Below are 15837 nucleotides of genomic sequence, written 5' to 3'. Positions count from 1 at the left end.
GAGTCTGTTCAGAAGTGCCCTGGGTGGGTGAAATGGGAAGCAAAATTTTCCATTGGGCTAGCGCAAGCCTCTTGCACGAGCCTAAATAGCTTGCTCAGTCCTGGCACTAATCTACTTTAATCAATCACCTGGTCAAGGAAGTGAGAAAGTCAGATGGTCGGCACTGAGACTTTTATTCTCTGCCGTCCCTTCGAAGTTGACTGGCTGTCAAGTGACGATGCCACCCATTTATTTAGAATATTTGTGCACAGATCACGACATACACGGGTGTTTAACTTGCATAGTACACACACACACACACAGAGAGAGAGAGAGAGAGAGAGAGAGAGAGAGAGAGAGAGAGAGATTGTAATAAAACTTCGAAGTGGTTTACAAGGAATATTAACTCAGTAAAGAAATAGTTAAAATAATTGAAAATCCTCCAAACTTTGTTCCGCAGATATGTACATTGCTAACAAGCAATGGCATACCTCTTCATCCCATTCTTCGTGTGAAAGCATGGCAGCCATTTTGGGTGCTGCAATCTCACCCGAATAACTCTGGTCTCTTAGGTACATCTCTGATGGCTAGTAACACCTGTGTGCCATTTTTGACGTTTAGCAGCTTTATTTTGCATTGCTCTGCATCACTTTTTTAAAAAATATTTTGTGGGTCCCCCCACTTTGCTAAAAGATTTGAAAACGGTGCATTTCTTTTGCCCAGTGATGGACAACAGATCTCCCCTGTTTAAACAGAGAGGCAAAAAACATGAACCTTTGCCTCCTGCAGGAAGACTGCTCCCTCCATGTAAACAAAGCTGATGTCACCAAGGATTCAAAACACATTTGAACCAGGGCAGAACTCGCTGGAATTCTGTTGTGGCACCTCTCAGGTGGGTGCCATTGCCATTCTAAGAGAACAAGGGAGAGGTTCGTGGTGAGTTCCGGCACCTTTTTTTCTAGAAAAATAGCACTGATTTGAACCAGGAATGAATTGGCAACTTCTGTTTTCTTAATTAAAAGCAAACAAATCTGGCATCTAAAATTAAGCACGAAGTGAAATAGAGTGAGTCCCTATCCATCCTAAAAAGGATTTAAAGCAGGCATGTCCAAAGTCTGTTTCAGGGGCCCCCATGGCAGTACATGTCCTTGGGTAAAAGGCCCCCAAAAAGCTCAGCAACTTCAATCCCAAAAAAAGCTCAACAATTTTGGTCGGTCCTCATGTATGTTCAGTTCATCAAATCTGGCCCTCTTTGAAAAAAGTTTGTGCACCCCGATAAAGGTTTTTCTGAATAATACTAGTGCTAGGGATTGCTCAATCTATGCAGAGTTCCTCTTTCCAAAAGCGTTGCAGGATTTTAATATCCTCTTTCATATATCATATCGTCTATTACTCATAGTAATTAGCACTTCCTTGTCAGCTTTCCAGCTGTTACCATGTTAATGCCTCCTATTTGGCTCCTTGACTAGACGTATGACACGGTTTTCAGGCAGGAAGAGCTCACGGGCAGGGCTTGCCGAAATTTACCACAGATGAGGCATTTACATTCCAGAAACTCATTCTCTGAGGATGATAACAGGTCTAAGATCTGATCGGAATATGGTGGCTGATGGATTTACTTTGATGCGTTTACCTTTTTTAACCAAATCAATTTTTGTTAAAAGTAAATCCATCAGCTGTCATTATTTAGATGCATTGTGATCTTGTGAAGGGCAAGTTGTTTCTCAACTTCTACAGAAAGAACGGAAGCTTGTTTACAAGATGAACCAACACCAGTGTGGGGCCTAAGGCGTAAGGTTTAGATAGATCTCCATTATCTGCTTCGTGCATCGTTCACCCATCTAAGCTCCCCACTAAGCCACCAAGAGACTTCAACTAGACACGAGCAAATGTAAACCCAATAGCAGTCTTCTACTACATTGTTGATCTTGCTAAGAATGAAAACCTTGGGGCTTGATAGTGGAAAGCAAGAAGGTATGTAACAGCTTACTCAGAAGCAGATACCTTTCTTTTACACCAAAATTGCAACTGCGTAGGAGGAAAAAGGAGTCAAAAGTGGTTTCCATAAATGAGAATGAATATAGTAATAATACTAGATACTGGTTACTTCCTCCTATCTCACTCTACATGGAAGCAAGACTAGGGCTGTGTAATTGCTATATATTTGAAGCCCGTTCCTTCCTTTGAAGAATTCTGGACACTAGTTTTACCCCTCACAGTTTCAACCTGCCCCCCCCAAAAAAAAACCATTAACAAACTACAGTACTCAGAATTCTTTGGAAAAAAAGGATGTGGCTTAAAGTGTAGCGTGTCTACAGCCCTATTTAGATGCAACTTGCAACTTACAAGTGTGTTTAAGGTTGTGTTTAAGTTTATAACCAGTTTTTGATTTTCAAAACACTTAGATCTGAAATAAATACAAAAAGTGGAGAAGTTTACTCATAGGGTTTTTTTGGTCTTTTGTGTTTAGATTTCTTATAAATGTTGGTTTCCCCCAATCCGTAGCAGATAACTGTCCACACACACTGTGGCACATGCAGAACCAGCTCTACTTAACAGGCAACGTGCAGAGTCTGGCCAAAGCTTCAGACAGCATCCTAATCACCAGAGGATGGTGGGAAAAGCTCAGGAGTCAACCCAGGTGGCTCTTTGCCATTAAGAAGAAGGCAACTACCAGAGGGGCAATGGTTTTGGAGTCAGGCTTCCTCTGTCTCTGAAGGGTGCCATTGCAATACACACTAGAAGGATTTTCCACCTCCCCCTATGAGGAAAGGTTCCTGCATTGGGGACTTTTCAGTTTAGAGTAAAAGCAAGTAAGAGGTGACATGGCAGACGTTTATAAAATTATGTGTGGAATGGAGAAAATGGATAGAGGAAAGCTTCCCCCCCCCCCCACTTTCTCATAACACAAGAATTCATGGACATCAATGAAGCTGGATGTGGGAAGATTCAGGTGATATGGAGGTACTTCTTCAAGCAACTGCATGTTTGAACTATGGAGCTTGCTCCCACAGAAGACAGTGCTGGCCACCTACTCGGATGGCTTTAAAAGAGGATGAGATAAACTCATGGCTCAACAAATCAACAGCTACTAGCCGTGATGGCTATGGGCCAATTCCTGACTGAACTTCCTGCTTGCGATGCAGCCAGCTTTTATGCCTTGGAAGTGGACCCGACTGAACACTGGCTCTGTCAGGTCCGTCGCTGAAACAACCCCCGGCCAACTAGAGCCATGACTGACCTGTTTAAATGTCCATTTCCGGCAGGTAATCCCATTAGCTCCCGCGGCCGGCTGAGGCCGACTGTGGCATCAGCTGGTTGTGAGGGCAGGTCCACCTCACCCACCTACCCCAGCTATCTAGTGACCAGGCTGCTATTGCTACCATCACCTGGAAAATAGGTATGTGGTCTTTCTGTTGTGAAGACAGGATGTTAGATGGGTCATATCCCTGATCCAGTGGGCTCTTCCTATGTTCCTCCTTCCAACTGACATTTTGTCCCTGCACATGGATATCCGTCACTGGAATGAGGTGATAATGCCATTTTAACGCCAGCAGTAGAATTATTACAGATCAGTGTCATGATGAATTACTGTTGTTCAACATTCATTTTCAACACATACAACATCTCTCCTATAGCTCCTATAACAAATTTAAAGCTGGAAGAAATAGGTTCTGGGAGTAGCTATACAAATATGCAGAGAAGAATCTCACGAACAGGAGCCAGCTAATAGACTTGTCCTTCAGGGTGGAGTCTTAAAGAAGACTGAACTTTCTTGTGGGCCAGTTCTGCCTTCAGTGCTCGCAAATCAGAAGCTGCCTGCTTCCTCATCTAGAAAAAAATATTCCAAGATTGCAAAAAGAAGAATTAAATTAGAACCTTCGTATTATTTTATAGATACAGTTCAACCTTTATGTGGATTAATAACCATTTCCTTGTTCTTTCATCTTTCAAGCCCAATAAGTTAAAGGATGAACCATTTTGGTTTGTTTCTGGCATATTAAGGTCACTAGTAATGGCAAACCCTCGTGTATAAATTACATCATATTTCCATTAATGAGAGTGGGAAATGAGGTGAAGAAATACCGCAGATTGTACTGCAGATCTCAAAGTGGTGTGTTTTTGTTCCTGTGATTTTTCTGACACACGCCATCTTGGTACTCCATGTTGGCAGGTACAATGTTTAAAGCATAGATGCTAAACATGTTTGGATCCCAGTCACATTTTGAATTTTGAAAAAGTGGTACAGGCACAGCGGATGTGAGAAAACATCATGTTCTGTCCCACCCTGTGTCAGTTGCATGCAGAACTGTTTTCTGTTCCACTGCAATTCATCTTCTGCCGAAATCTACGCTATTTGTCTTGCTGTCCGCTGCAGCAAATTTATTTGTGTATCCTATCGCAATTATGCTGCCCGTATGCTATTCCACCCATCATTTCAGTGCAAATGAAAGGCAAGACGAGTGGTTTGTTCATCAGTTACATGCCCTTTGCCAACTGAAAACAGCAACCACCACAGTGGACACCAGTTGTATTTGCTGGTTCCAGACATGGAACGAACAAGTAAAAAGCTATATTGCTTTTCTATGTGGTGTAGGACATTCCCTGGTGCAGCATCACAGACTTTCAGGTCCCTATTCAAAGAACAAGGGTTGCATATTTGCTTTTTGAAAAATAGCCTCTCCTTCCTCCTTAGTGGAGTAGTGGCTGCTTACAGAAACACCACTGCTATGGAAGCAAAGTTAAAGTTCAATGTTTTGGTGAACCAGATCTCAAATATGACCATGTGCTTAACTCCGGGGTGAACACCCTTTAGTCCTCAGCTCCATAGTGCAATGAACTCAGAATACGCCTACGGAACAAAAGCAACTGAAAAGCAAGAGAAGTTATTTCCTTTGACCTCCAGCTCTCCAGTCTTAAGCTACTGAAGAGCCAAGTGTGGTGTAGTGGGTGATGTGTTTGACTATGACTGGGGAGGTCCAGGTTTGATTCCTCACTTAACTATGAAGCTCTCAAGAAGCTATGAAGCTTCTGAAAGCAAAAGTGTGACTTAAATGATTTTTTTTAAAAAAAAAGAAAAACACTAAAGAGTATGCTTGAGATAAAAATCTAAATATAATGTTTACATTCTTCACTTGGATATAAAACGAACTAGGCAAGTTAGTGTGTAATACCTTAATTTCTATGACAAGCTTCATTTTTGCATTATCAACCTTTCTCCTTAGTTGTTCAATTTCGTGCTGCAAAGTGGTGATCTGGATTATTGTATTATTCTAGAAGAAACAAAGAAAGGTTTCATACAGATCAGAGTTAACATACATCCTGCACTTATTAATATCACTGTCTGTGCAAATCGTCCAAATCTGCATCTCTCCTTAAAATTATATGATTTAGTCCCTAAGCTCCTGTTGTATCACCTTCCTCCCAGAAACATACATAGTGCAGAACATCAGGGCTATGTCTCATACAGTTACTCAAATGGTGAACTGATTGGTCACATGGCAGGTGAAGCCATGGCCTCACTGTATTAACATAAAATAATGCAATTCTGCATGTGAATTTACTTCCATGCTTAGTTGGTACACACCTGGTAGACCTTGCTATAGCTGCCCTAGACTGACCCAAGCCCAAAATAAATTTGTCCTTCCCTTCTCCCCATGAGACTTCTATCTATTAAAAGGCACAGGTGAATTTCAAAGAGAGAGTGAGTTCATGTGCAGATATGGGTGCTTCCAACGTGAGTTATCTTCCTGTCTCGCCACACCTCTTTACTGTGAGAGGGCGTGTGCTGGACTCCATTTTGGGGATTGGGGTAGACAAGAGGCTATGTTCTGGAATCAAGGGATCCAGTTTTGTCTAATATTTCTCCGGCAAATGAAGGAAAATGGGCAAGGAATCTTGTGGTTTGTATTTTGATTGTACTGCCAGTTTTAGACCCTCCCATCTCCCCTTTTGATATCACATAGTTTTGAGTTTGAATGTGTGACTATATAATAAAATTGAGTATTAATTTCTCCTTACAGCTATTATTTCAGGCAATTATTGCATCTATCTATCTATTGGATGGCTTTCCCTCACCCAAATAGAAGAGACAATTGTCATAGATGTCACCTGGCCTCACAGCTTTGTAAAGGAAAATGGCAGCACCATCGCCACAAAGGAAAACTAACACAACAAGTGGTAGCTGAAATGGTTGAAAATGAAGATAGAATGCTGTGAGAAACTAAATGAGGAAGTTCCCGGTGCTACAATCCGAGCAGTAGTGAAAATGGTCAAGAATGTGTTTCCTTTACCCACTCAGAGTGTGCTCAAATAATCACATCTTTCTCTACCAGAACGAGCAGGAAAGAACACCAGCTCCTTGACTAACATTCTAGAAAGTTCCAGAGTTGCTCCGTGCAAATGCAGAACTCAGTTGTGGGAATGAACAGAGCTGGCAAAGATGTTGTCTTAACGCATGATCGAAACCAGGAATGGAGAACCTGTGGCATTCCAGATGTTGTATTCCGATTCCCATCATCCCTGACCACTGGCAATGATGGCCGAGGCTGGTAGGAGTCCAACAGCATCTGGCAGATCACAGGCACACTGTCACTGCTGTAAACAGAAGCTGATCTGAAGTGGGGGGGAATCATTCATGCCTTATAACTGGGATATATAACTGGAATAAATCTTGGTTAAAAGGAAGATAACTTGAAAGATGTAAACAGGAGGAAGTTTGCTACATGAGAAAAGGCTGAGACACAAGCAAATCCTTTGGTTCTCAGAGTAATTAGCAGAACTGTGTTGATATCTCAAGGGCATGATTCATATGGGAAGGATTTAATTAACTTAAAACTGTATTCTCATGAGTTTCATTGTCGAGCCAGCGAGAAAGCTATTTTACACACACAAAACAATTTAATTACATATCGGAGTTGAATCAGGCAAGCAGTGTGTTATGCCAATTCAAATTGAGGGGGAAAGAGCCTGCAGAGAAATTTCCATCTTTCCTGTTTGTAAGCTATGATTTTTGGCAAGGCCACATTGTTACAATGCTATGTATTAATTTACATTTCATCTAGTTTGAGGGACTTCTCTCTCTCTCTCTCTCTATTGCCATTATAGTATTTGTCTTCTAGTGCAGGTCACTATCAATTTCCATTATTTTCACATTCTAAACACAATGCCTTGATACAGAAAAGCTTGCATGGGCAACCTGTGGTCCTTCTGAAGTTGTTGGACTTCCATCAACCCCAGCTGGCATGGTCAATGGTCAAGGATGAAGGCAGAGAGCTGTAGTATGACAACATCTGAAAATCCACAGCTTGCCCATCCCTGTAGCAAAGGACTGACTACCCAGGTAAGTGTATGTTTAGGATCATGGCTTGAAAGTTAATCTGCATGGATATAATTTTCCTGTGCAAAAGAAAAACAGTCTGATACAAATATTCCTGATGAGCGTGTTCCGTTAAGGAATTGAGCCTTTGAGATATAAAAAGTAGCTCAAATTAAATTATAGAGGCAGGGATTATGTCAGATTAGTGAAGGAAATTATTAAACTCTCTTCTAGGGTTATTATAAAATCTGAAGAATACTTATCTGTCTAAATGGCATGAAGGAGCTTAGATTTTATGGAAAGGGGAGCTAAAGACTGAACAAACAGCATTACCTTTGAATTAGCAACTTGTGTCAAATTATTTCGTTTTTTCCTTATATCCCTAGCTTCTAGCTGCATCAACAATTTCTGGTAGTGAAGCTCTAAATCTTCCCGCAGTTTATTTGAAACTTCCTCCAAGGAAGCTGTGACTTTTTTAGCTTCAAAATATTTCTTTTTCCAGGAATCACGAGCTGTACAGGGAAACCAGAGCACAGATCAAAATGATATTCTCAATGGCGCAAGTCTATTCAGGTTTTCAGACCCTGTTCAGTTCAGTGAGGCTTAGTCCTAGGAGAATACAGGATTGTAACTTAAGAATCAGAATAGTAAGCAATATTGTCTGTTCAAACATAAACCAAAAATATTAAGAGTTGAAAACATTGTATAAATTTTAACATGCTAGGTCAAGTGCCACGGCTTTCATACAGTACTTAAAAGAGAATAGCTGGACTCTAGCATGTGGAAACCCAAACTCTTGAATGTGTGGTTTGCAGGAAGGTATGAGGCTTTGCTTTAACAAAGGTAAAGAAGGGGTATAAACTGAGAGACATCTAAGAAATGGTCCAATTCTGATGGAAACCAGGCTGCTAGATGACACACTGCCATGGAGGGGGGAGTAAAAGCAAACCCACCTCCAACAAAGATGCTATCTTCTAGATTTTCTAGCTCCTCAGTCCTCCACCACCTCCACTCAAGCAGAAATAAAGTTATTCTTCCTTCACCTTCTTTATTCCCTTGATCTGTCAAAACCCACTAAACCGCACCCGCGACCAGCCAAAAGCTACCTTGGTTTTTATATACATAAAGCAGCTACCCTTTGTCAGTGTATCTCTGGGGGTTCCCTTTTTCCAAGACACTGCTTTTGTGACTCCCAAGACAATGGAGGCCAACGCAAAAGCTGCTTGTTCAACTAAGTACAACTTTTAAAAAGCAGAAGGTGGGGTGGAGGGGGGAGACTTCGCCGTTCGTTTTTTTTCTGGCAACTGGCCTAAAACGAAACAAAACAAAAACTAAGGAGAGAGGTGGGTGTGGGTGTGTCGATAACAACCTCACCAGATATCTCAGCCTAATAACACATACCCTGGTATCTCCTGAGTTTGTTCTGTTCCAGTAAGCTCCTCGCTTTTTTAACCAGCTCTTCTCTAGCCCTCTCCAGGTGCTTTCGTTCTGCCTTGATGTGTTGCAGCTGGCTGATCAACTCACTACCTGAGGAAAAGAAACCTCAAGATTAGTATACTTGTGCTGGTTAAAAAATGCGGAAAGCCCAGGATAAATAAATCTGACACAGGAGTGCCTCCGAGAAGAAAAGAAGCCCAGGTCTACAGAAAGATCTGCAGTATTTTAGGGGTCTTTGGTGTGGCAAATTGGAGCATCAGATCCCCGCCTGCCTCCCAAGATCCAGGCACACAGCCCACACTAACATTCTGCCTGTATCTGGCTGTACGAGATGCTAGTGCACAAAACTCCACACCGTATGAAACAAATCTTTCTCTGTGACTTTTCCCTTCACGTACCTCAGACATACCATCTGAAGGTGTCACTGCAACAATTCCTCTTGAGGGGTGGGAAGGGAATTTTAAAACTTGCTAACACATATTGTGTTGCCCAGGCTTTCCCCGATCAATATATTTCCGCCAGGACGGTAATGTTTTAATGCTTGTAGTTTTGCATAGAGATTTTGAATATTCAGCATTTTAGAAATGCTTTTAAATAAACAAAACAATGCCTAAACGCCTAGAGATTAATGAGACCAGGCATGTCTACTGGGAACCTGCCACTGCATAGCTCCTATCAAAAGCAGAAACCGTGCAACATATGGGCAATTACAAAAAGTCTGCACTACTACAGAGAGGTGTTGTGGCTGGAGTTGGACTAGGACCAAGGAAACCAGGGTTCAAATCACCTCTCAGCCACAAAGTTTACTGGGTGGCCTTAGGCCAATCATGACCTCTCAGGGTAACCTACCTACATCAGAGGATTGTTGTGAGGTTGAAATGAGGAAGGGGAGAACCATGTATTTACATGGCTGAGCTCCTTGGACAAATGGTGCTCTATATACCATATTTTTCCGTGTATAACACCCCCCCCCCATGTATAAGACGTCCCCTGTTTTGGGGGACTCCAACTTGAAAAAATGGGGGAGCGGGGAGATTGTATCCGTGTATAAGATGACCCACAATCCTGAACATAATTTTTAAATAAAAAACCCTAGTCTTATACATGGAAAAGTACGGTACATATACTGTATGTGAAATAACAAATATAAGTTCTATGGGGATTGTGCTAATTGTATAACAAAACACTTAGTCTGTGATGTGACACAGGCGGCTGGATTAATTTTAATGATGTAAAAACTGAATTAAGCCAAATTATCCTCCCTCAGGGGCACTCGGTCAAAGGAAAGGCAAGCACCGGGGTTGGGATTAGTGTCTTTGGAACATGCCAGCAATGACAAGTGACTCCTTAGAGGCTCCCCGACAACGGTGTTTGCTTAGACAATGCATGCACTGGGGTCACTTACGTTTAAGCAAACTCTGCCTCCTACTTTGTAAGAGAGCCAGGAAAAGCCTGCTGCTGTTAAGTTATGCCATTTTTAACTACCGAGTTGTTGCACACCCTCAAAAATGAGAGTGGTGAGAGGGGTCCTAGCACATACTTTGTACTTGGTTTCCTTGGAATGAAGGTCCCTAGAGAATTGTCGTTTTTGTGTATGTGTTATAAGGTTTATCTACACACACGTACAAGCAGAGCATGAGATTCAAGGCTTTTCCTGCTTTTCCCATTTGGTTTCCAGAGGCTTTGATTTCTGTCAAGTCATATTAACACTATACGTTTAAAGAACATGGCTTCCCCCCAAAGAATGCTGGGACACATAGTTTACCCCTCACAGAGCTTCAGTTCCCAGCACTCTTAACTATGAATGTAAGACAGTGATTTCAGTCCTGACCTAGCTTTGTCGCAATCCGTTTCCATTCTGCTGCAGTTTGGCTTCTGCTAAAACAGACATTTGTTCATCTCACTATCCACTATGACTGAAACTAATTACATAATTAATTCCAGTACGTTTCAGTGCAAGAGAAACAGCAAAAACAATGCGGAAAACAGTGTATCTTTTATGTGACGCTTATGGACTGAAAAGCAGCAGCAAAAACTGCTCGCATTCGCTTGTGAGATTTCCGTGCCTGATCTCAGATGAACCTGTGAATTAGGAGTGACTTCTGCTGTTGTTTCCATTTCCAGCAGAATTCTTTGACATCCCTACCATTAACTATGGTGCCCAGGAACCTTCGGGGAAAGGTGTGCTTTCAATGTACAGTGTGGATGTGTAGGTCTCTTGCTGTCAATCTTTGTTCCCTTTCACAGTCAGGCATTGTGGGGGAAGACTTTAACCCCATAAGATCTCTTAGAACAATTTGCTCACCCTCTGTTGGAAAGATTCTGCTGGGAGCTTCAGCTCTGTTTACAGACAGAGCCAGAAGAGGTGGAGTAGGAGGCGAAATATACTGGCTCAGATGTGCAAAGTCATTTAGGTTATTTTCATCAGTCTAGGGACCAAATGAAAAAGCATGTCAGCGTTTGCTGCTTTCCCTACAGTACATGAAACTGGAGATTCTATTTGTATCAGTCTTAAAAGGAAGGCTAACTCAAGTGCCCTTTTAGTAGAAAACAATAGTTACCTTCAGGGAACCCTGTCCGCAACCTGTCTGTCTAGGAATCCATATACCTCTGCCACCGACCTCTGAACATTGCAGAGTATCGAGGGAATATTTCATGGCACACATCTGGCCCATGTGTTCAGATAGACAAGCAAGCTGAACTTCAGCACTGCCCCAGATAGTGGGGTAGGAGAGCTGAAAATAATGCCAATATATTTCACATCTGCCAATCCATGAGCTGCTTTGGTTTCAGATAGCACATGCGTACACGAGTCTAAAAGCCAGGGCCACAAAGTTTCATATCCCTCTAGCAGCTATGGTGGCTCGGTCACCAGGAGTAATGTATTTAGTGTCACCTTTACCTGGAAGTGTATACTAACCAAACTAAACCTCCTAGGATTATTTTTTAAAATACAACCCAAAAATGCATTATATTGGGGTAGATTATTTGCAAAAATATGTACATTAGCCAAAACAGGATATTTCACCCTCAAATGTTTAAGGATTTTCATGAGGATTTATGTCCCCAAAAATGTGAATTGCTGCAGAAACGTGGAGAAGTGAATTTAAGATTTAAAAAATGAAAAACTGAGAGAACCAAAATTTACATAGCCTTCCGTTCCTATTTCCAACTAAATATGCATAGACTTGGTCTACTTCTTGGTACTTTGGTACTGAATATATCTCTGTGTATGTGTACATATACATACATATACAAACATTATAAACCCACATGCAGCTCCAATTGCTTGTAGCGTATGTGCTACTTCAAATGTATGGCAAAAGCACTTGTTTCATGAGCATTTGTCCAAGAGTGGGTAAAAGTTATTCTGCTTCAACAACGAAATCTTATTGCAATCAACAATCCAAAAGAAAAGAAAAACGACCTCAAGTTACTGAAACGACTGCAACCAATTTCAACTACCTTATTTATTTATTTTGCTAGACATTTGGAAACATACCTGGCTATCTTGCACGCTACCGGTGTCAGCAACAGACTTGGCAATTCCAGGATGCTGCTGGCTAAAAATGAAATTAAAGCACAGTGCAATTACATTAGAAACAATAAATAATTCCAGGGTGCTGTTGGCTAAAGATGAGATCCAAGTGCTGTGTAGTAATTACATTAGAAACAAACCACCTTAATTAAATTTGTTTAAAAGGCTGGTGGGATCTAGCAAATATAGAGTGCTGGGGTGGCAGATTACCAATCTGAAAACGGGGTGCTGAAATTAGGGTGCGGCAGCTTGCTGGTAGCCAACTGGACCGGTAGCAAACATTCCATGGAAGCGATAACCTCACACACAGGAAATGAGTTGAAGAGAACAGGTTCACAGGTTTAATTATATTTGTCTGAAAACTAATTAAAGTGTTTGCTTTTTTCCCCATTATCCAACATGTTGGGAGCCCTTAATGCAACTTTAATGAAGAGCAGCTAATACTGTCAACATGACAGCTTGTTTATTTCAAGTGTTTTTAGCCTTTATCACAAAGATACCATATTTTTCACTCCATAAGGCGCACCAGACCATAAGGCGCACCTAGTTTTTAGAGGGGAAAATCAAGAAAAAAATATGATTTTCCCCCTCCAGCCCCAAAGAGCAGCGGACAGGCTGTGCGCAGCCCGTCCACTTCTCCCACAGCTTCTTGGGGCTGCCAGGGAAGTCCGGGTCCCATCCCCCCCGCAGCCCCAAAGAGCAAAGAAGCCAAGGCAGCGAGCAGGTTGCGCGCGGCTATGGCAGAAGCCTCATCTCCCGCAAAAGCCCACAGGAGCCGCGCACCCTTTAAGGAGCGTGCGGCTCCTGCAGGCTTTTCTACGAGGAGGAAGAAGGGACTGACTGGCCGTGTCAGTCCCTTCTCCCTCCTGCGGAAAAGCCCGCAAGAGCCTTGCGGAGCTTGTGTGCAGCTCTTTGGGGCTTTTCCTGCCTGCCTCCCCCCTGCATTCGCTCCATAAGATGCACACACATTTCCCCTGACTTTTTAGGAGGGAAAGATTGTGCCTTACGGAGCGAAAAATACGGTATATTAAGAAATTTCTCTGTTTCGTTACCTCCTCATTCTGTGTGAATAGTCCATGTCTCTCTCCTCCAAAGATTCTGGGATTCCAGAATCCCCTGTGGTGTGTCTTCCCATTCCAATACCTGTCAGGTTGCCTTCATTTTCTGTATTTGCATCCAGCGCAATAGGAGCTCCTTCTACATCAGAGGTCGGGGGGGAAATTGTTTAGCTGTCTTTAATGGTGTGTTTTAATGTTGTAACCTGCCCTGGGATGTTAGGGTGTAGGGCGGGTAATAAATAATACCCTATATTAAATAATATTTCTGTTTCTATATACGTGTTTTTACTTCTGCCATCCAGCACCAGAAGCAATGGCTTGGCGAAAAAATGAGTGTGTACAGATTCTGGGCATATCCGCCTGAAGCAAAAATGGAAATTATCAATGCAAAGTCAAGAACGCCAGTTGGCTCACAGGAAGGATATAGAAGGAAGACCCTGAGATGAAAGAAAATCTAAGGGCAACTGCCAGTGTGTTTTAATAAAAACGTGTCCAGCCCTATTACACGGGAGATTGTAAAATGTAGAAATGGGAGGCAATCTGGACAAAAGTGCGTATTAGCCAACGGGCACAATACATTTCCCCTTTCTTAAACTGCTGTAGTTTGCAATGTCCAACCATTTCAAGTTTCTATTTTTTTCATCAAGGTTAGGATTGGTGTCACTCCTGGCTTCTAATTAGGCCTGATGCAAGCAAGCGGATCTTATCACCTAAAGAACCACCAATGTTTACTACCGAAAAGCTGTCCTCGTGTGGCTTCTGGACCAGTTCCACAGATCACTGAGCTTCATTAAATAGTTTAATGCAAATTACTGTATTTTTCCGTGTATAACACAAACCTGTGTATAAGACGCCCCTGTTTTGGGGACTCCAAATTCAGAAAATGGGGGAAGATTGCCAAGAGTTGTTAAGGGTTTTTTTGGGGGGGGGTGCCAAATATTGCTCAGCTGCCTGATTGACACTACCAATCCCACGCGTCGCCAGAGCCACCAATCATCTATCCACTCGCCACTAATCACCTGCCCAATTGCCACAGCAACAGCCAATCAATAACAGCCCTTGCCGCAGCCACCAATCACACGCCCAATCGCCGCTGACAATCTCCTGCTCGCGGCTGCTACCAATTGCCCGTCCCCCCTCTGCACTATCCGTGTATAAGATGACCCCAAATGTTTAACATTATTTTCTAATAAAAAAAACCTCGTTTTATACATGGAAAAATACGGTTAAGTGCATTATTATTAAATGCTTTCATGCAAACCAAAGAGTTGGGATTCAGATTGGCTATTCCGTAAATGGAAGGCCTCCTTCTGTTGATGGAAAGCTCTCAGATCCCGGGGAAGCTCCCCAAGTAGAGGAAGGTGGGAGGCAATCTTTACTTATGCCTCTGCCTCTGCCCCTTGGAATCCTCCCCTCCCCGAATCTCCAGAGCAGCTTTTTCAGATAGATTTATTTTTAAAAAAACAATGCTAATGCAAAATACAAATAAACTTTAAACGTAGTGCTTAGTGGAGGAATGTATACCTTTTATCTTCTGTGTGATGTGATTGACTTGAGTCTGGTTGTTTCCCTCTTGCTCTCGGTTCTGATTGATACGCAAAGGTGCAACAGAATCTTTGTATTTCTTGACCTTTCTAGGAGTATTTTGCTGTCGAGCTTGGCTGAAAGGCTTTCGCTGAGGAATTTTCACTGATGTGGATTTTCTTACAGAGTTTTGTCTTGCAGAAATTTTATCTTGGAATGTATAGGGAGATTTAATGGATTCCTTTAGCTCTCTGTTAAAACTAATTTCTCCTGGAGGCGGTACATAATTATATATTAGGCTATATATACTTATGAGAGTTGTGTTAAGTTGTAGATTTATCATATATTATTATAAATAATCATATTTAACTATAATAGTCATGTTAACGTAAGTAACATGAACTGCTTTATGCACATTTTGAACTTTTTTTCCGTAAGCCACTTTAAGTTTATTTTATTTCTAAGAAGGCTGGGTATAAATTTTTAAAGAAATATATACCCAAGTAAATAAAAGGGGTTTTTTTTGGTAACAAGTGATATTGTTGGAACCTTTGTTAAATTAAAAAAGCAAATGTTACATATGCCACAGTCTAGGTAGGACCAAAATACAATTAAAGATCAGGAACTCATATTGCAAACAAGTCATTCTGATTTGATTTCCTCCCCACCCCTGAAACCTTAATTTTGAACGAAACCAGTCCGGACATATGATTAATTGAACAAGGGAATGGCAGTGTGACAAATGAAGTTTCAGGGAAGAAACACCTGATGGGACCCAAACTCTAGCTAAACTGTTAACACCAAAAAGGCACAAAACCAAATTAGTAGATGGGAATCCTACTGCTAGCATCATCAATACAGACAATGAAATAATGGCCAGGTTAAAGATGCTTAATCTCCCTCTCAAATAAGGTATGGTGGGGCAGGGGGAGAGATCATTTGCCCTCTCCTGACACAACAGGCTCCAAGCCTCGATTGTGGAG

General features: G+C 41.8%; 1 protein-coding gene across 3 annotated transcripts in view; it reads right to left on the bottom strand.

The window, feature by feature from the left end:
• Positions 1-156: 156 nt before the first annotated feature.
• Positions 157-15837, bottom strand: part of SPATA1 (spermatogenesis associated 1) — a 30353-nt gene continuing 14672 nt past the window's right edge. For 2 of the 3 annotated variants that reach the window (XM_081008670.1, XM_081008671.1), the window contains 8 exons: positions 14855-15124; positions 13325-13469; positions 12237-12297; positions 11040-11163; positions 8699-8824; positions 7631-7809; positions 5154-5252; positions 157-3810 (listed from right to left, as the gene is read on the bottom strand). In XM_081008670.1, the coding sequence (XP_080864796.1) occupies positions 3706-3810; positions 5154-5252; positions 7631-7809; positions 8699-8824; positions 11040-11163; positions 12237-12297; positions 13325-13469; positions 14855-15124 (1109 nt within the window). In that variant the 3' untranslated portion in view covers positions 157-3705. The remainder of the gene's footprint in view (positions 3811-5153; positions 5253-7630; positions 7810-8698; positions 8825-11039; positions 11164-12236; positions 12298-13324; positions 13470-14854; positions 15125-15837) is intronic. The other variant, XM_081008672.1, reaches the window with a different exon arrangement.

This window comes from Podarcis pityusensis (assembly GCF_964106645.2).
Source record: "Podarcis pityusensis genome assembly, chromosome: 6".
Lineage (NCBI taxonomy): Eukaryota > Metazoa > Chordata > Lepidosauria > Squamata > Lacertidae > Podarcis > Podarcis pityusensis.
The sequence above is the reverse complement of the archived record's forward strand: the minus strand, read 5'-3'. Positions and strand labels throughout refer to the sequence as shown.